Below are 27,921 nucleotides of genomic sequence, written 5' to 3' on the forward strand. Positions count from 1 at the left end.
GTCAGACCCCCTTTCACCCCTAGGTGGGTGGGAAACAAAAAATTGCCCGGTAATCAGACTTTGCCTTTCTGGCTCGCTCTCTTTTCGTCAAAAGGGTGCGATAAATGGAATGTAATCCCGCACCGGGTTTCTCCGATTCTCCCCAACTCACGTTTTCCAAGTCCCCTCACTCGCGAACAAGCCCCCAAGGTACTTAAACCCTTTCTTTTGGGTGGACTCACTCCCCCCCGAAAAGCACTCCATCTTTTTCCCTGCTGAAACCATGGCCTCGATTTAGGTCTGTCCCTTCCCACCGCTTCACCCTCGGCTGCGAACCCACCCGTGAGTGCTGAAGGCCCAGACCGTGATGCCATCGGCCCACATCATCTGCAAAAACCCGGGAAAAAACCCCGAGCCCCCGAACTGCAAACCCCTCCCCGCCCCGCTGCCTCATTCCTGTCCTAAATTACAACGGGATTGTGCAAGCCAGCCCTCGACCCAAACCCTCACCTGGAACATCCGACTTCTCCGGAAACCCGGCCCCAGCCCCGCTTTTGGTCTACAAAATTTGGATGGCCCTAAGAAGGGACCCCCTCCCCCCATATTCCCCAGCCCTCCCCAATTTCTCCCGGGGACCCGGTCTACCCTTCTCCAATCCAAAACCCATGAGACGGTTGGCATACTCCCAGGCCCCCTCCAAAAACCCCTTTCAGAGTAAAATCTACCTTTTCCAGCCAGGACGAATCCGCATTGTTCCTCTTCAATCCAGGTTCGACTATCGGGCCCAACCCCCTTTCCAGCACCTTGGGAGACTTTACCAGGGGGGCTGAGAATGTGATACCCCCGATTGGGACCCACCCTCTGGTCCCCCTTTTTTAAAGGGGAACCACCACCCCGTCTTTCCACTCCCTTGGCCCGTCCCCAAATTCCCCGCTTTTAAAAAGGGGTGTCCCCAACACCCCTCCACACCCAACTTTCAGCATTTCTGGGCGGGTCTCCAAACCCTGGGCTTTGCCGCTGTGGGTTGTTTATACCTCGCGACTTTTCCCCAGGGGAAAATTTACGCAATCCCCCCTCTCCTCCACTCTGCCTCCCCAAAGAGGGCGTGTCGCTGATTTAGGTTCCTCAAAAGTTTCCCTTCCACCGCCCATTACCCCCCATTGAGGTCAACAAGGTCCCCCCCTTTCTGTATACACTTGGATTTCCTCCTTCCCCTTTCCAGGGGGCGAACGTTTTCCAAAACCCTTGGTGCCCACCGAAAGTCCTTCTCCATTCTTCTCCGAAATTTTCCCAACCCCTGTTTTCCTCTGTCACACAGAGGCTGCCCCTTCGGGCCCGTGTACCCTCACGCCTCCAGTCCCCGGAAAAATTCCCGAAAGACTCCCTTTTTCTCGGACGGGTTCCTGACCACCGGTGTCCACCAGGGGGTTCTGGGGTTAAACCCCCCCCTTTAGCACCTAAACCCAAACCCCAGCTCGCCGCCGCAGCTTTAGCAATGGAAGCTTTGAACATTGTCCACTCAGTTCAATGCCCCAACCTCCACAGGGATGCACGAAAGCTTCTGCCGGAGGTGTAGTTGAAAGTCCGTCGGACAGGGCCTCCTCCAGACGTTCCCAGTTTTACCCGCACTACCCGTTGGGCTTACCAGGTCTGTCCAGAGTCTTCCCCCACCCCCTGACCCAACTCACCACCAGATGGTGATCAGTTGACAGCTCTGCCCCTCTCTTCACCCTAGTGTCCAAAACATACGGCCTCAGATCAGATTGAAACGATTATAAAATCGATCATTTGACCTTTGGCCTAGGGTGCTCTGGTACAAGTACACTTATGAGCATCCCTATGTTCGAACATGGTGTTTGTGATGGACAATCCATGACTAGCACAGAAGTCCAACACAGACAACCACTCTGGTTTAGATCAGGGAGGCCGTTCCTCCCATCACGCCTCTCCAAGTATCTCCATCATTGCCCACGTGTGCATGAAGTCCCCCAGCAAACTATGGAGTCCCTACTGGAGCCCCATACAGGACTCCATTCAAGGTCTCCAAGAAGGCGAATACTCGAACTCTTGTTTGGTGCATATGCACAAACAACAGTCAGAGTTTTCCCCCCCATCACCCGCAGGCTAGGGGGCGACCCTCTCGTCCACCGGGGTAAACTCCAACGCAGCGGCGCTCAGCGGGGCTTTGAGTATCCCCACACCCGCCCGGCGCCTCACACCATGGGCAACTCCGAGTAGACAGAGTCCAACCCCTATCCAGTAGAACGTTCCAGAACCGAGACTGTGCGTAGAGGTAAGCCCCACCAGATCTAACCGGTAGCGCTCCACCTCCCGCACAAGTTCCGGCTCCTTCCCCCACAGAGGTGACATTCCACGTCCCCAGAGCCAGCCTCTGCCGCCGGTTCTGGTCCGTCGAAGCCCCTGACCTTCGCTGCCACCCATATAGCAGCGCACCCGACCCCTTTGGATCCTCCCACAGGTGGTGGGCCCATGGGCTGGAGGGAGAGGTGCCACGTTGCTTTTTCGGCTGTGCCCGACCGGGCTCCGTGGCAAACCCGCCACCAGACGCTCGCTCACGAGCCCACCGTCTGGGCCTGGCTCCAGACGGGGCCCCGGCTTCCTCCGGGGGGTCTCTCTATCCCTTCCGTGCTCAACCATCGAAGTCTTTGAACCATTCTTTGTCTGGCCCCTCCCCTGAGACCTCTTTGCCATGGGAGACCCTACCAGGAGCACAAAGCTCCAGACAACACAGCCCTCAGGTTCATAGGGACACACAAACCTCTCCACCACGATAAGGTGATGGTCCCAACCGGGGACAGGTAGCCAAAATCGGGGACTGTCCCCGGAAACCGGGGACGTCTGGTCACCCTAGACTACAGGAATTAAATATTGAGTGGTAATAACTAGCTCCTTTTTCTCACTTCTGTTAGTAATTAAGCCTGTCCTTACAGCAGGTGGTGAGCTATGAGATATAAAAATACCCACTGTTTTCACATCTTTCTGACAGTAAACCAATGGCAGGCTGTTCTCATGAACAATTCATACAAATTACTTACGAAAAGTGATGCACTTTAATTTGTATGTCTATCCCATTTATTGCTGCATGCATCACATTGACGGCTGCTGGATAAGACCGTCCAGGTCAGCGTAGATGGGTCATAAAACATAGGCCTTGTCAAGCGGTGCCTAAACTTAGCTGTCGTTGCTTCATGTCGGCCACTTTTTGTCTGCTAAACGTAACTGTAATAGCCACTGAAACACCACAAACCTTACCGTGCTCTGGACCCAGCTCAAAATAACCTTTTGTCCGTTAACCTTAACTGTCATGTGACCAGTCATCACGTGACTTCTATCTTTGCAGGATATCATACAAATTCTTGTGCATAACTTTTTGTATGATGTCATGCAAACCCAATCAGGAGGAATACGTTGCCAATGAATGCTGTATCGTCGGCATGCTGTAGCTGGTGGGTTGAATTAAGTATCTGAATATTTTTCTTTAGAAAAACTGTGTAGGGAATAAATAAATTCCTGTGTAGGGAATGAATAAACAAATAAGTAGGGAGGAAATAAACCGTGAGAAGCTTTTTATTGGAAGGTCTGCAAGTAGCCTACTTTATTACACAAGAAAAAGTAAAGGCGAATAAAGAAAGAAAAAAATATCAGTTTTTGTCAAATAAGTCAACAGTAATGATTGACTCTACTGCCGATTAGTAAACTGTATAATTGCCTAAATGTACAGAGGTAATATATGTTTGAAAAAGAAAATACAATTACTACAAACCTAATGATGCTCCCTATTTATCATGAAGAAACTAATCCCTTGTTTCCATGATTTATGACATACATTTTCACCAAATGTAATTGAAAATATTTAAAGAATAGAAAAACAGACCTGAACTTCTGTCATCTTTTCTCTAAATCTATCAAGGTAAGGTTAAAAAACAAAGCAGAGCAGAGAAGACCACACATCCTTTTTTCCCAGAAGCTCCTCTTACGTCTCAACCACCTTAATTGACTCCTCTCAAAGTTAAGGATTGCCTCAAAATCAAGCTCCTTCCAAATCACTGAGCTCCTTACTCAAGACCATAAACGCAGCTCATTCTCTCAGTCAGTTCTCCAAATCTCTGGGGTTAGAACACAGATAGAACAAGGCAGAGTTACCACCACTTCCTAAAGGGTGATCAATCTCATGATAATTTATCAGACAATCCTTAATAATACCCCAAGATACCTTAACCTATTAAGAGAGAATTTGGAGGTGCTTATCTTCATCCTCATGACACAGTGACACAAGACTATTAATCACATCAACCGCACTGCACATCAAAGGTACGTAATGATCAGAGGATCATCTGCAAATATTTAAATATCTGTAATGTCACCAAATTCTCTGGACGCACAAAATATCTTTGATTTGAACCGAAATTGAATAATCCTGAGTCACGTTTTCATATTTTACACAAATCCCAAACTAAACTGTTACTCCAAACAGACTGCATTGTTGCATAATCCAAATTTTTATCAAAACTTGCCATTTTCAGCATGTAGCTTGCTAGCTCAAAGTTTGTTGTTGTGTCCTGAAGACAGAGTTAGAGAACGGCAACACAGAGAGCAGAAGCAGAGGGGCAACGCCTGATGTCAGGCTTTCTCCTGAAAATGTACAGTGCTTTCAGTTGATTTGTGTAGATATCTTCATTTTTTTAAGTCTTTTTTTACATACATCTATTTTTTATTCCTACCTAGTGTATGTTATCAAAAGAAAAACTCTAGCACCTCGTCTCCTGCTACACACACTTTGGAGAAGTGACAAAACAAGAAGAGCAAAGAAAAAGTACTTCTTTGGCAAAAAATAGGCCTAGCTTGTAAAGATAGTGTGACGATGCTAACACACACAGCACACCGGCTGCAGAGTGTCTCTGGCAGTTGCAACAGAGCTGGATAGCTACATTATTGCACCCAGTGGCACTTAGGGAATCATAGGCTTTATTTTGGTGCTATCTAAGCATGACTGTGGATTTGAAGGCAACTGCAAACATATAAAAATCATCCATCCATCCATCCATCCGTCCATCCGTCCATCCATCATCATGCAGTGTGGGGTCGCGGGGGAGCAGCTCCAGCAGGGGACCCCAAACTTCACTTGCCCGAGCCACATCAACCAGCTCCGACTGGGGGATCCCGAGACGTTCCCAGGCCAGGTTGGAGATATAATCCCTCCACCTAGTCCTGGGTCTTCCCCGAGGCCTCCTCCCAGCTGGACGTGCCTGGAACACCTCCCTAGGGAGGCCCCCAGGAGGCATCCTTACCAGATGCCCGAACCACCTCAGCTGTCTCCTTTCAATGAAAAGCGGTGCGTTAAAGTGAATGCAATACCACCTCCGCTGCGCCGATTCTCCGGCCAATCTCTCGCTCCAGTGTCTTCTCACTCGCAAACAAGACCCCAAGGTACTTCACTTGGGGAATATGAAAATCAAATAGCTCACAATAACAAATCAAGCGGAAAAGAATTTAAATAAAACAAATCAGGAACACAGAAACATGTATTATACAGCTATTCACCAAATGTGTAGTTTAATACATTTTCTACTATTTTATCATTTTTCATTCCATTAAATGTCAGTAAAAAGTCCAAAACACAGAATGTGTATGGCTTTAATGTGTTTTCTCCACAGTGAAACCCACCACATGTGTTTTAGATCCAATCCCAACTTCATTTTTTAAAACATTTTATGGCTGTTTTAAAGAGGAGCTTTTAAACATCACAAAGTGCTCTCTTCAGATGGGTGTCTTCCCTGCTGCCTTTAAAACGGTGGTGGTGAAGCCCCTTCTGAAGAAGAGCTCATCAGATTGTAATGTTTTTAATAACTATAGACCAGTATCCAACTTTAGAAAAACTTGTTTTTATTTAACTCAATGATTTTTGAAATAATTTCCTTGAGATGCATTAGTCGGCTTTAGGGTAAATCACAGTACAGAGACACATTTTAAATGACCTCAGACCAACTTTGATTCAAAAAAACTCTGTGGTGGTACTGCTGAAACTAAGTGCAAGCCTTTGATACAGTAGACCACACTATTCTTTTGAACAAACTCAAACACCTGGTCAGCCTTTCTGGTATTGTGCACAACTGGTTCACTTCCTATCTCACAGACAGAACATTTATGGTAACTATGGAAACATGCTCCTCAAAAATCCATGAAATGGCATGCGGTGTGCCCCAAGGGGTCAGTTTTGCTCCCTCTTGCCAGTGTCATCAGGAAGGAGCTGTAAAGCATCAGCTGTAAAGCACTTTGTGCTACATTTGTTTGTATGAAAAATGCTCTATAAATAAAGTTTGATTGATTGATTGAATAGGTTTTGGATGATGATGGAGTTGCATGGCACTGAGGCATAGTACAGTAGTAGTAGCATAGTAGGCACAGTATTTATTAGTTGGATACATTTTTTGTGGGTTTGGATTTTTTGGTGAATTTGTTGATAATTAAAAAGGTTATGCACTATCCTTTAATCCAAGTTTCTAAGTGTGTGTGTGTGTGTGTGTGTGTGTGTGTGTGTGTGTGTGTGTGTGTGTGTGTGTGTGTGTGTGTGCAAGTTTTAAACGTGTAGCCTCTAAACATGTTCAAAATGTCATTAAAAGTACCTACCAATGTGAAGTGATTCCTTCCAAGTGAACACAGTGAATCTGACTGCTGTAGATATGAAAGAAATGCATGAAAGTTCTGCTAATTCAGCTCTGTTTAGTTCTGATGTTGAGACGGCAGTTAGAGTGCTAAGGGACCACACCGAAAAGAGATGAAACAAAAATATGTAGGCTATCAATTTAATGATTAAATAAGGTAGTGTCTCCAAACTTCAAAACAGGCAATAACAATATATATGTAAAAATAACAATTTATGTAAAATACTTCACAGATCTTTACTTTAGCTCACTTCCCAATCATATGTCATTTACAGTTCATATTTGCAATTTACCCCTGTGAGATCACATTTATGATCATATGATGATTTTCGTTTTTTGAGAGAAAACAAGAAATTCAAAAATTTGCTTGAAATGTAAGAATTTTGTAAATTTGTGTGGGAAAAGCATGTGCAGAAAGACAACATAGTTTCATAGCACCCACAATTAAATACTCTTGTCCAGTAGACCTGAACACCCTAATATGTAATAGTTATGTGTGTGTGTGTGTGGAGGGGGGGGGGGGTGTACTGTGTGCAGTCACTGAAAATAAGTTATTTGTTATGTTCTTCACAGAAAATGAGCCAAGGCCAATGAGTTTGAGTTAGGAGAAATAATAAAAAGCATAATTTTTCTTTTAGCAAAGACAAGGTTCCCACAGATAGAGATATATAGCTATCTATAGACATACATACTGTGTATGAAATGAGAAATACATGCAGAGTTTCCCGTGTGGTGGATCAGGTTGTATGAGGAGTAAATCACACTTTTAAGAAGCAGGGAACCCATTAGAATAGCTTTTAAAAGCCCAATCAACTGTGAAAAGATGTGGCATTGCACTTACGCACATTAGTCTGAAAAAAGCTCACTGCTTTCCCTTTTCTCTAACCACCTCAAACTACAGGATTGTGTTGTTCATTTGTTCCCAGCTAAAGGGAAAAGAAACTGTGAAAGAGTGAGCCTGTGACTACATGATGAGCAGTTGACAAATCTGACGGCAGATGGGCACAGAATTGCCAAAAGAGCAACAGCTTCCACCTGATCTGTGTATTACTCATCCATCATGTAATTCAATCAGGAGAGACATGTTTGCAGATATGCAAATGAGGTTAGTTGTACAGCTCAATAAAATGTACAAAGTCTTTGGTGATTAGACTCCATCGCTATACAATACGTTATATATCTATTATAGGGGTATAGAAGCATCAGACCCTCCGATGGAATCTAGACACCGGTGGTGGTGACTAAGGAGCCTGAAGACCAGACCGATGGAGGCTCTGGACCGGTCAGCTGGAGTAGATGACTGGAGGTGGAAGGGGAGGTGGAGGGTTGCACTCTTTGCCTGCAACGACAGCTGAATAGCAAAGAGAGAAACGATTATTTGAAGCAGGGTTATGAATCTGTGATTAGCCCTTGCAATTTGTGTACGATTCTGATTGGTTAAGCAGAAAGGTGAATGCCTCTACCAGCTAATTCCATTTTGGAAGAGAGCAAAAGATTTAGGAGTCCACCGATTAAAAGTTAGCTATATTTAAAACAGGAGAGACTAGTTGCATATATGCAAGAGCAAAAAAGTACATTCATGAGGATAACGGATGAATTGATTTAGGAGTGCACCGATTAAAAGTTAGGTCCTCCTGAAAGAATTTATGCTGAGCTACATAAGATGATCTTTCCAGTCAGTGTATTTGCCAGAGAAATCCCAGAAGAAGTGAATCCCATATTGACTTGTCTGTTTTTGTGTATCAGAGGACAAGCGACTGGAGGACTTTAGAGTTAATTACTATGGGTTGTTTGTGCCTGTGAACAGTATAGGACAATTTGGGCTATTGAAACTTTAGTCTTATTTTCATTTGTATCTAAATTCTGTGCCAGTATTTATATCCAAGTCCCAAGTACCCCACTAACAAAATCCCCCATTCATCATTATTACAAAAGATTTCAAACCTGTAAGATCATCATCATCATACTCATTTCCCAGATCTTAGCAATTATCTTGGTGATTAAAGTGTTATCCTTATATGCCATTTATCATTATTGTTTCCACATAGCTGTGAGTATCAATCACCTCTTACAGCATCTGTTTTCTGGTCCTCTCTGTCAGGTGCTGCTCTCTGGACTGATTGGAGTGGTGTCATGGAAGAGGCCGCTTTCTCTTGTGGTGAGTGTACTCTGAACGCCCACACTCAGCTGCTAATCCTTCAACTCTAAACAAAGAAATAATACCCAAGAGAGGGAGATGTGCCATTGTACGAGACACCTACTTAAATACTGAAACAGATGCTGTGTTTCTTTCCTATTAGGATCATCACCACCATGTAGATTAGAACAGACATTAGAATACAAATCATGACAAAGCATGAGACATCATTAACTGCTGACCTGAGATGATGTAGCTGTAGGAAACCACAGAAAATTGATTTTTAGTATGTGCAGTATCTCTACACCTATAGATGGACCTTAGGCTGCCATCTCAGCTTATTGACGCAATGTGACAGGGTGCTGAAAAGTATAAACCTTGCTGCTGGTCACACTTGTGGTTTGGCAGCCCTATAAACTGTGACTCTCCGTGAACGTAGTTTCCACTTTGGGGCATGTTCAGGTCGTGTTAAAATCCCTAGATCACAGCTCCAGTGTATGTTTTCACAGCCGCTGGACTGGAAACTAAAGGACTAAAGTCAGTTAGAAGTCTCAGCAGTTTTTTACTTTTCTTGTCTCTGCTTGCCCAGAATCATTGAACTGTGTTACTAATTTAGAAACTTCCCAGGAATTTATCACTATTTGCATTTGACTAGTGTAAGAGCAACCTTTTAATAGCATCTCTCCAGTGATCACATCATTTATCACATGCATGCGCTTGGCAAGAATAACCAATGAGAGAAAAGGATTTACCCTTCTGCCATATAAAGTTCATGTTATTGTTTGTTATTAGTTGTGTAAAATCCTTATAAGTATTCAGTGGCAAATAACATGGAATTGACCAGAATCCATTAATCCAATTGTAATTTAATTATAATAATAATAATAATAATGTTTGAATACGTGCATTATGAATCTCTGTCCGGTTTCAATTTAAAAAAATGTTGCTGCTGTGATTTAGACTGTGATGCTGCATGGAAAGTGACTGCTCTTGTTGTTTAAACCCGTGCTAAAAAAAAGAAACCATGGAAACAATTCTATAACATCCTATCAAATGTTCAAATCAAATGCCAGTAATTAGCTTTTCTGAATCATGTTGCTTCAGCTAATGTATTAGTCCTCTGACATGTCTCAGAAGCTCTGAAATTGTGTTAGTAGTAGAAGTAAAAGTGAAGGATGTTTACTTTTCATAAATATGGGGCCTGATCCACTGTTGCTTTAATTTAAACTTGTAGTTAATTCATTTAATTTTATTCTTTTTGTTGATCCCCTTCTGGTAAATTACAATTGAGTGGTGAAATGTTTCTCTTTTTTCAAACACTTTCAGGGAGTCATTTTTCTGCCATAATGGAGCCATAAAACCTTCAATTGACTGTCATGTAGGGCATGTTGTAGCCCACACTTCCCTTACATGCGTGTGTGATGCATAACAAAAGTAGTTTTTTGCAATCCAAAAGACATACATATGCATTACTTGTGACCAAAATGTTTGACTACATACCTTATAGTCTAGTCTTACTGTTCTTAATGATTAGGACTGGAGTGCAACACAAACAAGCCCAATTCTATTTCATGCTCTCTCAATGTCGTAAATAATCTCATCTCATTTCTGCTGCTTCACCACATCACGGTTGCACCCGTCCCTGCATATCACTCGTCTTGTTGCTCCCTTTAGTTTTATCACCTTGCATCCCTGCTACACATATCTGCATTGTCTCCTTTCACATTTCCATTCCCCTTTCTCCTTCCTGTCCTTGCCTCTGTGTAATGGCACACCAGGAAAAGTGATTGAATCATGTCTGCTCTTGTGGATCAAAGGAAATTAACCATCATTGCAGGTGTGATTTGTTTTTTTTAAAAGCATGACTAATTTACCAAAATAGTCTCTGCTTGCTAAAACACAGAGATGTCACTCTGAGGCCACTTCTTTCTGTCTGTAGAGGGGTCTAAAAGACAGTATCTGGTGTGGTTTCTGTGACTGTTGCATGTGATTTTCTGTCCTGACAGTCAAGCTTGTCAATTTCTGGCCTCGACCCAGTGCTGACTGGCAGGTGACTAATACACCGGCTAAACGCTTTCAGGCCTGGCAACGCTGCGCCATCCCATCTGCCAACTGTGGGTGGCTGCGCTCTGCGTCGTGATTAGTAATAAATCGAGTTTCTCCAAACTGTTTAAGTATGTGTGTAAAAGACTTGGTTTTCTTTGCTGACTTATTTAAGATTGGTCTATTACATGTTAGAAAAAGGTCCAGGGGATAATCATTAGATCTGGGCAGTTTACTCTTTACATTACATGTCATTTAGCTGACACTTTCATACAAAACGTCTTACAGTTGCTATATACCAGAAGTTAGGAGTTAAGTGTCTTGCTCAGGGACACATTTGTTGATGTATTACAGTGGGAATCAAACCCAAGTCTCCCACACCAAAGGCATGTGTCACAACCACTTTGCCATCACCACCCCACTCTGCTAATAAATTTAGAACTGAAAGGATCAGTTAATTACTCAAGTGATCAAACTGTAGAGGATTAGTCATGCAACTGTTTTGATAACTAATTGTATAAGTACTTTATTAAGCAAAAAAAGCACATATTTGAATATGTTCTTTTGCTTCCTGGCACAGAGTTAGATAAAAATGTTGATACCAGTCATACATCCACAGCCAGTCAGCTTAGCTTAGCAAAAATACTGGGATCCAAGGGAAACAGCTGGCCTGACTCTGTCCAAAGGCAAAAAAACCAAGTTTGTTAGTGTAAATGAAAAAATGTGCCAAGTAGGGTTACCACCGGTCCCTTAAAATACGGAATCGTCCCGTATTTCAAAATAAAATAGTGCGTCCCGTTCCTGTAGAAGCCACAAATCTGTATGAAATAAACATTGTTTTAAGAAAGATATCTTTGGCGTCCTTAATTTTTCTGCATGAAAGGTGGCAACCCTAGTGCCGGAGTATTTTTTGGCCCAGTTTAGTGAGTTCCTGGAGTTACCATTTGTTGCCTGGAAACCTTCTAGTGATGACAAGACTCCAGTCTTAGGCTAAGCTAACCTGCCACGCTGTATCTATGTAAAAGACAGCTGTAAGAGTGGGATTTGTATACATATATATATATATATATAGACTGAAGAAAACATTGCTGAATCAAATAATGCAAACAGTCATTAGTTTCAGTCCTAAAACAATTGATAATAATACTAAAATAAATAATTTCTTCAAATTATAACAATCTGTCAGCATTTTGAGATGGAACTGTTTGCAGCTTTCTGAGACGTTTGCATTTATGCAGAAGTATTAAGAGAAGTAAAAGTAGAAAAGGCGAGACAGACTCTGGTTCTGACACATTGCTGTCAAGTCATTGTATGTCATGTATGGATGTTTTTATGACAAGAAGAAACAAGGACACTATTTTGGGGATAAAAGATTTATTGAATTTGACATCATGTCTACCCACCAACCTTTCATGTAAACTCCACATCAAGATATATTGTTATATTGTGCTTAGTGGAATGAACACAATGTGTCCATGTTTGAAGAAATTCCTCCTCTTCCACCTTATCTGAAACAGCTTATAAACATTGTAGTTTGTACTATCCAGTCAAGTCTGCTGCATTAATGCTGTGGCAGATTCACTCCGTATCACTTGAGAGAGGAGAAAGACAAGACTACCTGCAGTCTTCTGCTGTTTTTGACTGTGATGGATTATGTGTTTATCGAGAGACAGAAAGACAGAGAGAGAGTTAGAGGGCATTAAGTCCTTGTTTGCCCTGTTGGAAAACAAGACAGAGATAGTCTGCAGTGGGGAGTATTTGTCTCAGGAAACCTCAACTGTTCCTTTTTGCTGTTATTAGTTTATGGTGTAAGTATGTACAGTAAACATAAAACGTCTTTACATACTTCTATACTGTATACATTTAAATGTACAGGTAGATATATTTTAAAGGTAACCTATTATGCTATTCAATAGACTTTTTCTCCTACTGCCCATGGCTGCTGCACCCATTCACCGTCTTTCTGACACACTCGGCTGGAGCGCCTGTCCCTTTAAGCCCCCCCACAAAAAAAAGACCACCAGTCTGCTTTGATTGGTCAGCATTTATGGATGCCCGCTTCTGTGCTTTGCTCCTTCTGTCTCCCTACCATTGAATATAGCACCGGCCGAGAAAAATCACAGAAATTAACATCTGCAACCAAGACTACAGGTTCCCCTTGACTTTAGTATGTAACTATGTGTAGAAGAGTACGTAATGTAAACACTGCACTGCCTGGAGCCGAGCAGACCATATAAATATCCGGCCCAGTATGACGTCAGTTCCAGCAAAAAAACTCTTGGAAACAAAGTGTTTAAAACGATCTGAAATCTGAGGTTTTTGCTCACAAGGATTTTTGTTTTTACACGTTCACCTCATTGTTTGAAGCTTTGGCCATGTTTAACATGAACATCCAACATTGTAACATTATGTTTATGACTAAGTAAAGGAGTAATAGTTTCCTTTAATCTATACAATTCCAATGCAGCACTTTGTCGTATCCTTCTGTACAATGCCAAGTGTTACATGCAAAGATCAATACCCCTCTCTGTGTTAAAGCTTTAGTGCGTGACCTTTTGATATTAATGAACGTCTGTTACATTCAAGCCATGGCCAAATGAGTTGATACAAAGCAAATTAAGACCATCAGCTCCACACAACTCTCTCTGTATTTGTCAGCATGGCTGTGTTCAGAAGATCAGGTCGTCCAGGGACTGTTACGCGCAGAAACCTGAGTGCAGATAAGTACTTCTTCATCATGTTTTTTTAATTCTCTGTGTCCTCCTTGGCTACTAACAACTGTGTGGAGGAGGGGTGGGGGCACTTGCTCGATTATGGAAGGCCTGTGTGTGTCAGCCAATTAACTTAACTTAGCATTGAGATTGAAAACAGGATAAACAGCTAGCCAGGATCTGTCTGCAGTCCAAAAATATAAATGAACTTGTAATATTTAGTTTATCATGTTTGATAAAACCATTGAGAAATGTAAAAGCAAGTTGTCGTTTTTAGTTACATGTCACTATTTCCTGGTGAGTCTCTGCTGGTTGCCTGGCATTCCCTTTTTTTAACAAATCCCTGTATGATGAACAATCAGTTTATTTTATATTGAGCAGCAGCATTGTTAACTGAGATTTAGGACACTTGAATCGTCAACTTTCCCAACTGTAATTTTTGCATCTATGAAATTATAAAGTACATTTTACAATCAAATGGAATGGGGTAAATGAGAGTAAATGCAGTGTGCTATACAGTAAAAAGTGATTTTGAGCACAACCTATTGTTGCTGTAGTTCTAGTAATTCACATAAGGCTGTTAATGATCTTCTCTAAAATTGAAAAATTCCTTCACCATCTATATCTGTGTGTCTGTTTCATTGATACAAAATATAACAATGTTTCCTATGGATGTGATGGCCACAGTCATGGCCACACAACCAGTTTAAGAGCGGTAACCTCATGCATTTATATTTTTTCTTAGTTTATGCTGTTTTTTCCTTAGGATTAGTTTATATAAATTTTTCAGACACATTGTACATTTGTTGTAAACATTTATTTAGTTACAAATAACTCACAGGGCACTTGGTTCATTTCCCATACTGTACATTATACTTTATTAAAAGTTCATTACTTTTGGAATACGTTCTTAGGTTTATGTAGTACTGTTATTGTAAGTCTCCCCCTGTGTGTCAACATCGGTCTGATCAGCCAATATATAAGTCCCCTTTGTTTCTTTTGTAGTAGGTCAGTTGTATTTGTTTGAGTCTGATATGTCAAGAGCATTAGTTACTGTCTGTTTATTTGACCTCTTTTACTGGTCCAAAACTTTGTCTTCATTTTGTTATAATGATTTTTGGGAAATAAAATCACTTACTTTTGAACTTCCCTTGGGACTCTTCTTGCTTAACTGCTTGGTCCCTCGCAATGGACTCACCTCTTATCTCTCATGACGGAATTGTAGTGTGGAGAGATTTGATAAATAATGGAGAGGAGTAGCAGTTTCGAGGTGAAACGGTCACTGCACTTGTGAGGTGTCAGGCAGCGAGAGAGACTAACATGAGCCGCTACTTCACATTCATGTTTCCGCAGGGATGTGAGTACAAGTTGTCACAGGGCTGTGTAGCTGCACCATGGTCTTACAAAGTCACAGTGCTTCTCTGCACTACTGACTGTTTGCATGAGCTGCTGAGCTTATTCGATACAGAGCAGTGATTTTGATCAAGCTATTTCAGTAACCAGAATAACAACTGATATATTCCTGTTTGTTGAACATAGCGAAATGAACGATTAAAGATGCTGTTCCTTCTGTCTAATGTGGTTTACTCATCATTTTGAAAAAAACATGTTCAGTCAGACTAGCACACAGGCTGTGAGACAGTCTGTTGGTCGATCCACCACTTTGTTCCAGACTGAAATACCTCAGCAGCTATTGAATGGTTTGCCATGGCATTTGGTACAGACCTTCGTTGTGCCTAGAGAATGAATCCTACTGGTTTTTCCTCCAGTGTCTTGTCATTGTGAACATGTAAGCAATTACAATTACCTTAACAGCCTTGACAAGCAAATAGATGTCATATAGATGTTTTTCAAAAATTCTGTGAACAATCTAATAATCTTTGAATTTGAATAAAGTCTCAGTCTTCATTATACTTAGACTGACTTTGACTTTGGTTGGCATAATCAGAACACAATGTTTGCTAACATTTCTTATTCACAGTATTGTCCTAATCATGTTTCTGTAATTTTGGTATATTATAGACTATGTATCAGTCCCTGAAGGCCAACCCACCAGCTGGTGAGAGCTTGTCGAACAAGCAGAGGAAATATTGTTTTTAGTATGTTCTCTATAACCCTCTAAACTTATTTCATTTTGCTTTGCATTACTGTCAGAAAATGAATTCAAGTAAGTTCATGGCTGCTTTTGTCTTCTACTTTAATGCATTAATCAGAGCTACAAAGGTTTATCTTGATGTCAGCGAGTGCACGACCTATACCATACGCCCCCAGAATATTAAAGCTGCATCTTTGCTGGGGAAATCTCTTCTCAGTGCTAGCCTGTTTTGCTCATTGTTCTTTCTCTTGCTCATTTGTTTTGGATATGAGACAATGTTGTACGTTTACAAGAGTCTATAAAGCTAAGCATTTTTTCAGCAGCCATAACACTGTGAACTCTTTGAGAACACTTTTGGACTGAGTGCTGCTGGCGAAAACAAGTCCAGTAGTCAGGGAGGGCCAATGTTTCAACTTGGTGTGGTGTGACAGCTTGGATCCGGACCTGATATGAGGGATATGCTCATCTCTCTGCTTTCTGCTTGTACAAGCCTGGGGCACTAGACATGCACATGCTGTACATACATGCCCAGCTACCAACGAGGACATTGATAGCTTTTTTTTAAAGTTTTTTTTTGTTTTAAGAAGGGTTTACATTACAGTTAAAAACAGTTGGGGGATATTTTACAGTATAAGCTGCTTTAAGTATATCTTATACTCTCTTTATGTACTTTAGGTTCAACTACTTTTAGGCAAATCAATCAAACAGTGTTGCAATGGTGTTTAAATCTTTATTTACATAAGCACAATTATACAGATTTAATCACTAAAAAGACAATAAGTAACACAAATCTCCTGCCAGTCTAATAACAACAAACAAATGTTTGTTAAAACATGGGATTTTTAAGAATATGTTTCCTCTAAGCATAAGGGAATTATGTAGCTTGGAAATGTGTTGCCACTCTAACACTGCTGCAGCGTTTGTCAGACAGCAGCTCATATAGTCACCAAGGCAACCCTGAGGCAAAGAGTTATGCACACAGGCAAACAGTTTTGCTTCAAGTATGAGGCATCTCAAAATAGTGCCTGGATCTTGCAGTAGAACTCACAGCTTGAGAAAGAAATGTATTTATGTATTCATAAATACAGTATGAAGGAGTCATCTGACCTTTAATGACATCAAAGATGATTTTTTGACTGGTTTATTTAGCAAACACAAATGGTGGAATATAACTATGTACATTTAATCAAGTACTGTACTTAAATACAAATTTGTGCTACATTATGTGAAGTTAGAAATTCCTTTCCTGTCTTCCAGGAACCCATTTGTATCAAGTCACTTTAGAAAACACCTTTTGGAACTTTAGGTTCAGCTTTACATACAGGGTATGCACAATTTAGTTGATGGGCTATAAAACACATGGACTACCAACTTCATGGTGCTTCATACTGTAAATACTGTATATAATAGGGAGGTTCTGATTGGTTTGGGTGTTTCTTTGAAAAATTACATACATATAGCAAATAGCTTGCATGAAATATTTACACGAAGACGCACACACACATGCTCCCCACATCTTCAAATATCTAGCTAATGATGCACAGAAATCAGTGGCAGCACATACACATGAAAAACGTAGAATTTCCATTACGATCACATAACTACAGTAGGGCCAACAGGACATTGGTGAAAGGGTTTATGAGAAGCTCTCTGTGGCAGCTTGTGACCCTGACAAGCCATAAAAATGACTGCAGCTGATGAAAGAGGGAGAAGGAGGGAGAGCTCGCTGACTGATTGGGATGAGGAAACACATCTCTACATTGGAAGAATAAAGATTTATGGTCAGATACCACAACAACAAAAAAATCTAAACAGTTTGTCAGTGCCATATTTAATCATTCAATTACTAAAATGATTGAAATGCTGTACATCAGGCCAGTGAAGGGAAAAACAGAGGGTCTGTCTAACCCAGTTTTGCCCTCCAGTAGTTGAGCATTTTTCATCATTTTATACAGATCTAAATCGACAAATTAATTCCGTAATTAGGAGTGAAAGTAGCCCATTAGCAGCCTCTGTTCCTGTGTGTGTGTGTGTGTGTGTGTGTGTGTGTGTGTGTGTGTGTGTGTGTGTGTGTGTGTGTGTGTGTGTGTGTGTGTGTGTGTGTGTGTGTGTGTGTGTGTGTGTGTGTGTGTGTGTGTGTTTTCTGAGCTATAAGTAGTATAACATATTGCTTTGGGCCCCTGGACTTTGGCCCAAGGCAGACGATGTTGGACTCCTCCTTAATCCTAAATTATTTTAATGATTTTCTCCCTTACCGTTGGCTATATTCATAAAAGCACACAGTCAATTTAATCTTCTGTGACTTGAAAAAATCTCATTTAAACAAAACTAAAACTTGTGGATGTGGTGCTTGGTGTAAACCAATATGAATTACAAGCAAGGTATAAGATGTTGGGAAGTATTTAAAATGCTCTTGCTTGAATATTTGTTAACATAAACAAGGGATGTTCTGTGTTATACACCCACCACTATCATGCCCTGTGAGGCTTGTACATCTTTAATTCATGAATAGCATATAAGAAATGAGGAATGATGAGGAACTGCAGCTGTTAGTCTTCAGCCGTTTGGTTGTCCTTTATCATAGTGATCCCATAGCAATTTATTTATAGCTGTGATGTTTATAGAATGCTGTAAATTCAAATGCCATGGTGGGTGGTGATTTGAATGCATGGCTGTGCACATGTGTGAAAATTTGTTTGCAGCAGTAATTATATTTTCTGCACATGTAGAAGTGTGAATATAATATTTTTTTTTTCTATAAATACAAAAAGCACAAGTACTCATGGAGACATTTTTCATCCTAAAACATTAGCTAATTAGCTCAAAGAACATGCTAATGCAGGCTAGAAATGAGAGGCTGCTTTTGTCTGCATCTGTCGGAAACAACCGTTTCAAAAATGACTACAAATGTGGAGTGCTACATCTGCCACTGTGTAAACTGCAGGTATTTTTTAGATACTTAACTCTAAAGCACACACATTCATGCCAGTATCTGCAGCACTGCATAAGGTGTGTGAGGATACCCACTGAGTGATAGAATAATTTGTCCTGAAATCATAACTGTAGTTAACTCCAAACAGCCACAAGGTAAATTAATACACGTGATGTGTCACTTATCTGCCAAAACATCTCATGCTTAAAATATCCAGTTTGTCACACACACACACACACACACACACACACACACACACACACACACACACACACACACACACACACACACACACACACACACACACACACACACACACCAGGAATTCATTATTTGAATAAAATTGAAGAAGAAAAGGATGAAAAGACGTTTTGTTCTAAACATCTTTATACTCATTATAGAATATAACTCCCTCAATTTTTTTTTTAAATGCCTCGAGCACACATAACAAGTGATGCATGTTCTCTTCTGTCAGCTATTGTTAGGCAGCACAAATAGGCTCCACACTCCTCTCCCTCCTGTCACATTGGTGCCAATCTCCTTCTATAGCAAACGGTTAGAACTGAGTGTGACATTGCAGTGATTGTGTTTCTGGGAAATATAGGCATTAGAGGCAGGGTCCACCAGTTTATTTTCCACAGTTGACTGAACAACTAGTGCTCTGTGGTCACTTGCCAGAGACTGGAGATGTAATTGTGGTTTGCACACAATCATGTCAGCTATATTTCACAGCTGAGTGAGTTGATACTGCGGCATGACTACGGCCACTACTTTACAGCCCTGGCAGGCCTGGCTTATAGCTGCTGAAGACTCACCCAGGCTCGGTACAGGAAACGACTCTGCATTGTGTCCTTTAATGTCAGACGAAAGAACATGAATTAAGGGACAGTATATTACACAGCTATGTATCTCTGGAAAGAAAAACATTAATGCTATATTGCCAGTGGTGTGCAAGTCACAATAACCATCATAATTGCAATAACCTTGTCCTTACGTGAGCTTCTTCTTTGCTTGGAGTACTAACATCAGATGGCAAAAAAAAAATACTTCTCATTTAATAGTAACATCTAATCATATTCGCATGCCTGCACAGCAAAGTCATACTGCAGTTATAGCAGGACAGACTCAGAGGAACATTTAGTTTTAGAGTGTTGGATATCTCTCAAGGTAGATAAAGAAACGAAGTGTGAAAATACTCTAACTACTATTCAAAGAGAGCAGCAATGATTAGCAACATCAATTTAAACTGCCTCTTAATCATTGACAGAAGGAAATGAAAGCTGAAAGTGTGAATAAATACTATGGCTGATGTTTGTTTGTATCTTCTATTAATTGATTGTTCATGATAACTAAAGAAGAGCTCCCATGACAAGGGTAAGAGTAGAGTAGTAAGAGTAGTCCAGCAAAGCTACAAACAATCCTGAAGAGCCATTGATCCCTTTGACAAGTTAATGTGTACAGGGATATCAGAGCAACTCATAACCATCTCCAAAACAGGAGATGCCATGTACAGGATATCAATATAATGTAAAACTTAAGAGATATACTCGCTTAGTTTTAAAACATCTTCAAATATGCTTTTGCTTCAGGTAAATAGAGGTCTTCATGCCCGTGCAGGTGTGTGATGGAAATCCAGGTAATACATTTCATATGTAGTTGTCAGGAAGAAGGCCTTAGAACAATGGACTTTTGGATATTTCCTTATTGTTACATGGAGGCGATTAACCATACATATACTGTACTGAACCAACATATTTGGCAATATTTTGAGTTTTCAGAACAATAGAAACATTAAATGCTTTTCAATGGGTCGGGAAACATGGTTTTAATTGGACAGCAGTATTATAAAAACTATATACTGTCCAATTTCTGACTTTTGAAAATGTCCAGTAAAGTTTTGTCCAGTTTTCCTGAAATACTCACTTATTAGGCAAGCACCCATTTTTCTATTTATTAAATGATAATGATTTATGAAATGACTGTCAACAGTCCAGCAACAGTTCTTTTCTGATGCTGTTGACAAGTTTGTACTGTGGAGAATCGGTACAACTCTATTGATTCAAGCTACTGCCAGCATGTGCCATCCTGTTTTATTAGGGAGCTGTGAAGAGTGTTGTGGCCCCGGGCTCTAGGTTTTTATTACAAACTGTAAGTGCACATGTAGACCCACAAATGCCAAACAAATGCAGACATACAGTACAGCCAGAGACATAAAACCAGCCCTAAAAGACACATGCCATGATGCAGAAATGACTGTGAAAAAACATCCAGTTTTGCACAAACACACACACACACACACAGGAATTCATTATTTTAATAAATTGAAGAAGAAAAGGATGAAAAGACATTTTGTTCTACACATATTTATACTCATTATAGAGTATGCCATACTCCCTCAAAATTTCAAGTGTGTGTGTGTGCATGCATCATCTGTCTTGCTCTTCCTTCGAGGCCTGTTGTTCTCTGACTTGACCCAGATGGAGAGGCTTTTGTGGGAGATATCCTACTGCCAACTGAGATGGGCCCTGCAGGACCACCTGTCAGGATCTGCTAAAGGAAAAGAGAGAGACAGGAAGTGTGTGTCAGACGGACGGACGGACGGACAGAGATGAAAGTGCATACGTGTGCAAATGTGTGAGCTGAGGAAGACAGGGGTGTTTTGGTGTAGAGAGGGAGTCTACAAAGGACAAATCTGCAGGAAACGTTACACTACTTCAAACAGACGGAAATCACTAAAAAATAGCTTTGGGAGGGGATTACTCCTATTCATATCTCCTCTATATGATTTTAGGGTTAGATTTTCTTTTTTTTTTTTAGGTATTTCACAGAGTTGGCAGGGGACCAGGAGAAGGAGAAGCCCTGAAATGAGAACCACCCTGAGGTGATATATTATGAATTTGTTTTTTCTTTGTACTTAGGCAGACAAATATGGGAAGCTTAATAGTATAAAAGCACACCTGTAGATAGAAGCTGGCTTCTTTCATTTGAGGTGCACAGTTCTACTGAATTGATATGGAAATATAAAATTGAGAAAGGAGCTATCCCTATCTAGATTCCAATCCAAATGTAGTGCAAATAGAGATGATGTAATTGAAAAAGCACCTGTAAAACCTCAAATTGTGGGAAAAAATGTAGAATGATGGAAATTGCATATATGTTAGTTCTTGTATTCATAACTCATTCAGGGATACATGTATTTCCATGTATCCCTGCTCCTGTCATTTGAAATAGTTCAGAATAATAAAGATTAAACACTTAAGAAGAAGATGTATATCAATAGTGGCACCACTGTGAAGAGGCCAGAGGCACTGGGACAAAGGCAAAGACAGAAGCTTTGGGTTTGTTTTGATAACTTTATTTGGTCCTCTGCCACAAAAAAATATTTTCCTGTTGCTAAGCAACAACGTTTTGCATCTGTCTAGCATCCTTTTTATAAATATTAAAGTTAATTTTGGCTTAATTCCGAACAGCCACATTTTGAACTGGCACTGCGTTATTTCCTACGAATTTGGAATGGAAGTATAGAAAAAAAGCAAAGAGACCTTTCTCAAGTAGTCAGCTGCAATTACTACTCTTTATCATTGGCTCTTACAGTGTTTCCAAACCCATCACAATGCGGGATCACACTTAATGTTGTTTAATTAACCTAGTGCACAGAAGCTGAAGAGTTTTGCTCAGGGACAAATAAACAGGGTGGATGTCTGCCAAGATGGACACTTCACCCTGTTGAAAGAGTGGCCTCGCTTGCCTGTATACACCAGGCAAGCTGAAAGAGCGAGTTCAATGATGTGTGTGTGTGTGTGTGCACGCTTCAGGAGTGTTTCCTCTCCGGTCCAGTCACAGTTTGCCTTTCACCTCTGGTCAGTTTGCATTAGCACTGCCACTCTGCGTCTCCCACTGCTCCTCAGATCACCTCCTCTCCTCTCACATTGCCTATCTGCCAGGAAGGCATTCACAGGACAGTCAGAGCATCTTTGCTGTACAAACCAACTTCGCCCTTAACAGCTGAAAGAAGGAAGAAGCAGGTGATTAAAGTTTTGGAAGGCACTGACAAATGTTGTCCTGACGATAGGGGTATATAATCAAAAAACACGTTCTATGAGTCATTCTAGAGGGCAGTTACAAACAACATATTTATGTGGTGGTTATGGCAGATGCATGGTTTTTGTGAAGTGTTATATGTACAGCATATATACATTTGTTAAACAGCTTTTTTTACAATGTTTTTCCATCGCAGTTTGGCAATTTTCTGTTGTCTACATAATGATTTATAAAAGGAGAAGTAAAGCATTTTACTGTTTCTTTCTAAATTTGCATTTCTTATTTTGCTGTTTTATTCATGTTGTCTTAAGTTACTGAGGACATACAAATGTTTGAGCATTTAAATAGTGCTTTTAATCTTCTTTCACATCCCTGTTTATTGTTACACCCGGTCTTTGCTGAGACGTATAAATTACATTTCCACTTCAATTTGCACATTTTGTATTGTAAGACCACATCTTAGAACCTATAGGGTTTAGCATCACATGTCCCAGTAATAAGACTATTTAAATTCCCACAGATTAGTGTTCATAAGTTTCGCTGCACGGGGGCTCTGCGTGGTGCAACTTCAAATCAATCCCCAAACCTTTCCTAATTTCCCTGGGAATTAGCTAGAGCAGGGGTGTCAAACTCAACTTCACTAAGGGTCAGACTGGAAAATGAGAATCACATCAATGGCCAGACATGTATAGTTTAGTGACATGCTTTTACAAGAGAAAAAGTCAAACATTTTGTATTGTTGTATGTTTGATTTGGCTTTAATAAAGTCTCAAAAAGTTGGCAAAAAAGTTCCTCAGCCATCATAGTAAAAAGCAACAAAAAATTAACAAAATTGACAAAAACAAAAAAGGGATCAAAACTAGGTGGGCCGGATTTAGGCCTCAGGCCTTAAGTTTGATACATGAGATATCATATTTAAGTGCATGTCATCACTATGCTTTAACTTTGTTTTGTGTTTATTTATAAAAAAAAAATGTATATCTATTTTGCATCAAACACATTCAAATTCATGTCATGCTACTCATACAAGGACATTACAAGAACTGAATTGAATATCAATAAGAGGAAACAAAATGAGATGTGGTTTGCTCCACACTGTGAAAAGAAATGATAATCCGTTTACGTGGGAAACTCTGCTGTTTCCCACTTAGACTAGAAGATGTCTCACTTCAGGCAATGCGGGAAGCTTTTTGAATCCTGCGGTCTCCTTTTTTCTCCTTTGCATCTATATCACATTGCTTCTCGCAGCATATGAAAGCACACACCTATTGTCACCGTTGATTCTTTGTTTTTAACTTCAACATGCGCTTATTGTGTGTAAAATGACAGGAAGTGACAGGTAAGAGATTGGACAAAGGATTGAATGTGAGAGAAAGTCGGGTAGCGTGAAAGAGAACCGTTGGCTTGGTAAACAGGAACCTTTTGACTTGAGATAATACCAGATGAAGGATGCCCTCCCCTAAGGCCCTGAGAAACAGGAAGTGTGGCTCCATATTAATTTGAATATGAATTAGATAGACCTTCTTATCTGGTGGCTCATGGGAGTGAGAGCGGCATTATCCAGGCAGCAGCCGCATTAGGTGTTTGAGCAAATAGTCACAGCTCAGGTCACGTTGCTCTCCTGTAGTCATTATGACCACTTACAGCCAAAATAAATGGCAAAAGGGCTGTTTAGTAGTGTAGTAAGGATTGATTCATCATAGTTGAAAAACATAATAGAAAAACATTACCTAAGACTATAGTTACCTGTATCTTGGTGTGATACTGTTCACCTACAAAAGACAACATTTAATATTTAAGTTCCGTTGGAAAACTTTTAAAACTGTGTGTGAAACACAGGGGGTCCCTTGCCCTTTGATTCATATTTAGTGATATTGGAAAGCTTATTTGCATGTATAATTGTTGAAAGATGAGGAGCAGCACAAGAAATGCCACTGACAGAGAGGAGACAACTAATGTATAGCTTACTGGTGCCGCAGTTGCTGGCTCCGACGATTATTACAGTAATACATTTAACCATCTTTTGGTCACGCTTTACTTGAGGTTATCTACATAGAGGGACATGACACTGTCATGAACAAGTCTTAAAACATTGTAAACACGTCATAAACGTTTATGAAATAACGCTTGTTTTAGTAAGTGTCATTCGGTTTTGTCATGACAAGTTAGGGTTAGGGTTCATTTGTCATGACTTATATAGAACACTTCAAGTAAAGTGTTACCCATCTTTCTTTATTAGACTATCACTAAACAAAACCACAGTGAGACTGATGGCTCTGTTGAGGTGTGCTTTGGCACAGAGATGCTTTACAACTAATGCGAATGTAAGCATGCTAACATGCTAACAAAGATAGTGCTGGCATCACGACGTCAAGCAGGTTCATCATGTTCACTACACCATCTTAGTTTAGCTAAGTGTGGTAGAATTTTAACATTTGCTTATTATAGCACTAACCGTTGGTGGGAATTTCATTAGTTTTGCAGGTATTAAATCATAAACAAAAGTATGGGACAAATTGAAACTTTTGATCTGATGATGGAGGTAGAAGAAAAGTTTACTGGTGTATTACAATTCTGCCTATGGGGGACATTAATGTCTGTACAACAATCCGTCCAATAGTTATTTTGACATTTCCTTCACAACCAGAAATGTTAACTTGCTGGTGGCGCTAGGAAAAAAGTCAGGGGATCACCAGAGTTAGTCGACTTCATCATCTTGGGACCATGGATGTCTGTACAAAATGTCATGGCAATCCATTCCGTGGGCGCAGTTGTCGAGATATTTTAGTCTGGGCAAAAGTGGTTGACCAACCCACAGTGCCATGCTGCTGTATAGTTAAAATAAGAAAAAAAAAGAAAAAGGAGACACTCAGTCAGGAGGTTATCTATTTAGTAAAGCTGTGTGTGTGTGTGTGTGTGTGTGGTGTGTGTGTGTGGTGTGTGTGTGTGTGTGTGTGTGTGGTGTGTGTGTTGTGTGTTGTGTGTGTGTGTGTGTGTGTGTGTGTGTCTGTGTGTACAGTATGTCTCTGCATTTCGGCGTCTGTCTTTGAAATAGCTCATGAACTGTTCATTCAATCTACTTCACACTTTGTTTCCTGGGTACCTAATGAACTTGGGGTTTGGGTTTTGGAACAATTTGGACATCATTCGATATTGGATATTAAAAATAAAAATAAAAGGCCAAACAAAAAAGTGCTGGTGCAGCACACAATAGATTGTTGACACACTCTGGACAGCACCATGGGTGGGGAGGTTTACAGTCAGGGGCTGTGGTTCACTTTTTGCTACTTCTAACGTAACATTGCTGGATATAACAAACAAACTTTTCTTCACGTTCCTGTTGTGTTAAATAAGGTTGGAAAAAAAGCGCTACTGCTGGCTTTTCCGTGTCTATTATTTGCTAAGAGGAAACTCAATATAAAGCCATTTGGCAACACTAAATATTAAACAAAAATCAGACACTATATTGTAGGCTATTAAGTTGCTGGGAGCTGTACATTTACCATTTCTAAACACCGGCATCACATAGTCTTGGAGCTTTGATCCTCCACAGCACTGTACAATAGGAGACAATGTTGCAACTGACTGGGCAAAGACTAGCCTGACAAGCCAGACAAGCCAGACCCACATCAAGATGTTGGGTCTGAGAACTCACCATTGGCAGGGTTCAAACCGAGGGATGGGATAAACGGTTGTCTTTCAAATTCCCTCTGCATGCAATAGGATAGCGTTACAACCAATCAGAGCAACGCTAGTTGATTAAACTTTTTCCGTATCCGGTCAGGTTTTACTTTCTTTTTTTAAGAATGATTTGAGTGCCGTTCTTTGTTCTTTTTTCAGAAAAAAGCTTAACTCCAAGTCTTCCAGTCACGGCCAAAGCCGATTCGGAAGACCGCTCTTCTTCAACAGCAGCCATTGTCTTTGTTTTCAAGTAGCAGGAAATTCACACAGAACCGCCATTATGTCAACCCCGCCCACTGACTCTATGCACGATGTGATTGGCTAGACTAGAGTTTGGTTTTTCCAGCTCGCAAGCAAAGTTGCTAGACTAACCATGGCTGAAAATTACTTGTTGCCGCTAGGGTGCGTCTAGATTTCTAAGCTGGGCAAAAAAAAGAAAAAAAAAAAAAGAAAGACAACACTAAAATGTTTTCATCCCCTTCTCTCTCTCTCTCTCTTCTCTCTCTCTCTCTCTCTCTCTCTCTCTCGTCCATGAGGCAACTGTGCGATTACATTCTGAATTTGCAACGTTCTCTTTCAAGTAAATATAGCAGTACAATGTATTCTTCTGATGTAGAAGTACACTGTAAGACAGTAGTAGTCTTTACAGTGGAGTGACATATTAAGTGGTTCGAGGTCCTTCTGTAAGTCATTTTGGGGTACAATTTGGTTTTGGAGAATTCTACAAGCAGCAATATCCCAGGCCAAGCAATTGGCCTGTTCCAAACAGGCACATTTTCAATGGGCACTGTACTAATATTATAAAAGCTTCTCGCATTTTTATTAACTTGTTTAAAAATAATAATATATAAATTTTAGGTTTAAAGAAGGGGCGATTCTAGGATCAAACCTTTGGGGGGCCCAGCCCATATTGAGAATGTGACACTGATAAAGTACCTTGCAAAAGTGTTACACCCCCACTAAATCAGTAATTTCATTAACCGATAATCTCTTTGCTAGCTACTGACCAACAACGTCAACTTTTTGACACTAACACTGTGATGGAACTAAACCTGACCCTGTAAAGGCATAGTAATAACGACCAATTTGACACACAGAGGTAGAAAGTAACAATACATTTACTCACGTTACTGTATTGAGTTTTGTTGTGTATTTTGTATTTTTCAAGTAGTTTTTAAAGTCTGTATTTTAAAATGTACTAGATTAAGTTTTGAGTGAAGTATTGTATTTCGCTACATTAAAAATCCCATCAGTTACTGAGTAAAAAAAAAACTTTGACCAACGAAAACCGAAAGGAAGAAAACAAATTGCACCCAGAAAGATTACAGCAACAATCATGAGATCCATATTGGGATTTAGCATTTACAGTAGGTAACATTACACAGGTAGAGCAAAAACTCACCCCCTGTATGTGAATCTCTATTCATATGTCAGGATTCTGTACAGCGATGCCCGCGCTCCGCACACACACAGCTGAGCTGAGATGTGTGTGTCAAAACACGCAGTAGCCTATCTTTGTGTAATGTAACGTATTTCACAGTGTTTTACATCCTAATACTCACTTATTTTCAATGAACCACCTCAAGCAGGCAGCATCTTTTACAAAGTTCCTGATGTAC

The 27,921-nt window shown here is 40.5% G+C and overlaps 1 protein-coding gene across 2 annotated transcripts in view; it reads left to right on the plus strand.

Moving 5' to 3' along the window:
• The window catches only part of fam189a1 (family with sequence similarity 189 member A1), an 84,043-nt gene that overhangs the window by 29,642 nt on the left and 26,480 nt on the right, over positions 1–27,921 (plus strand). For both annotated transcript variants that reach the window (XM_032508645.1, XM_032508708.1), the window contains exon 2: positions 8,764–8,820. In XM_032508645.1, the coding sequence (XP_032364536.1) occupies positions 8,764–8,820 (57 nt within the window). The remainder of the gene's footprint in view (positions 1–8,763; positions 8,821–27,921) is intronic.

Source organism: Etheostoma spectabile, chromosome 1, assembly GCF_008692095.1.
Source record: "Etheostoma spectabile isolate EspeVRDwgs_2016 chromosome 1, UIUC_Espe_1.0, whole genome shotgun sequence".
Lineage (NCBI taxonomy): Eukaryota > Metazoa > Chordata > Actinopteri > Perciformes > Percidae > Etheostoma > Etheostoma spectabile.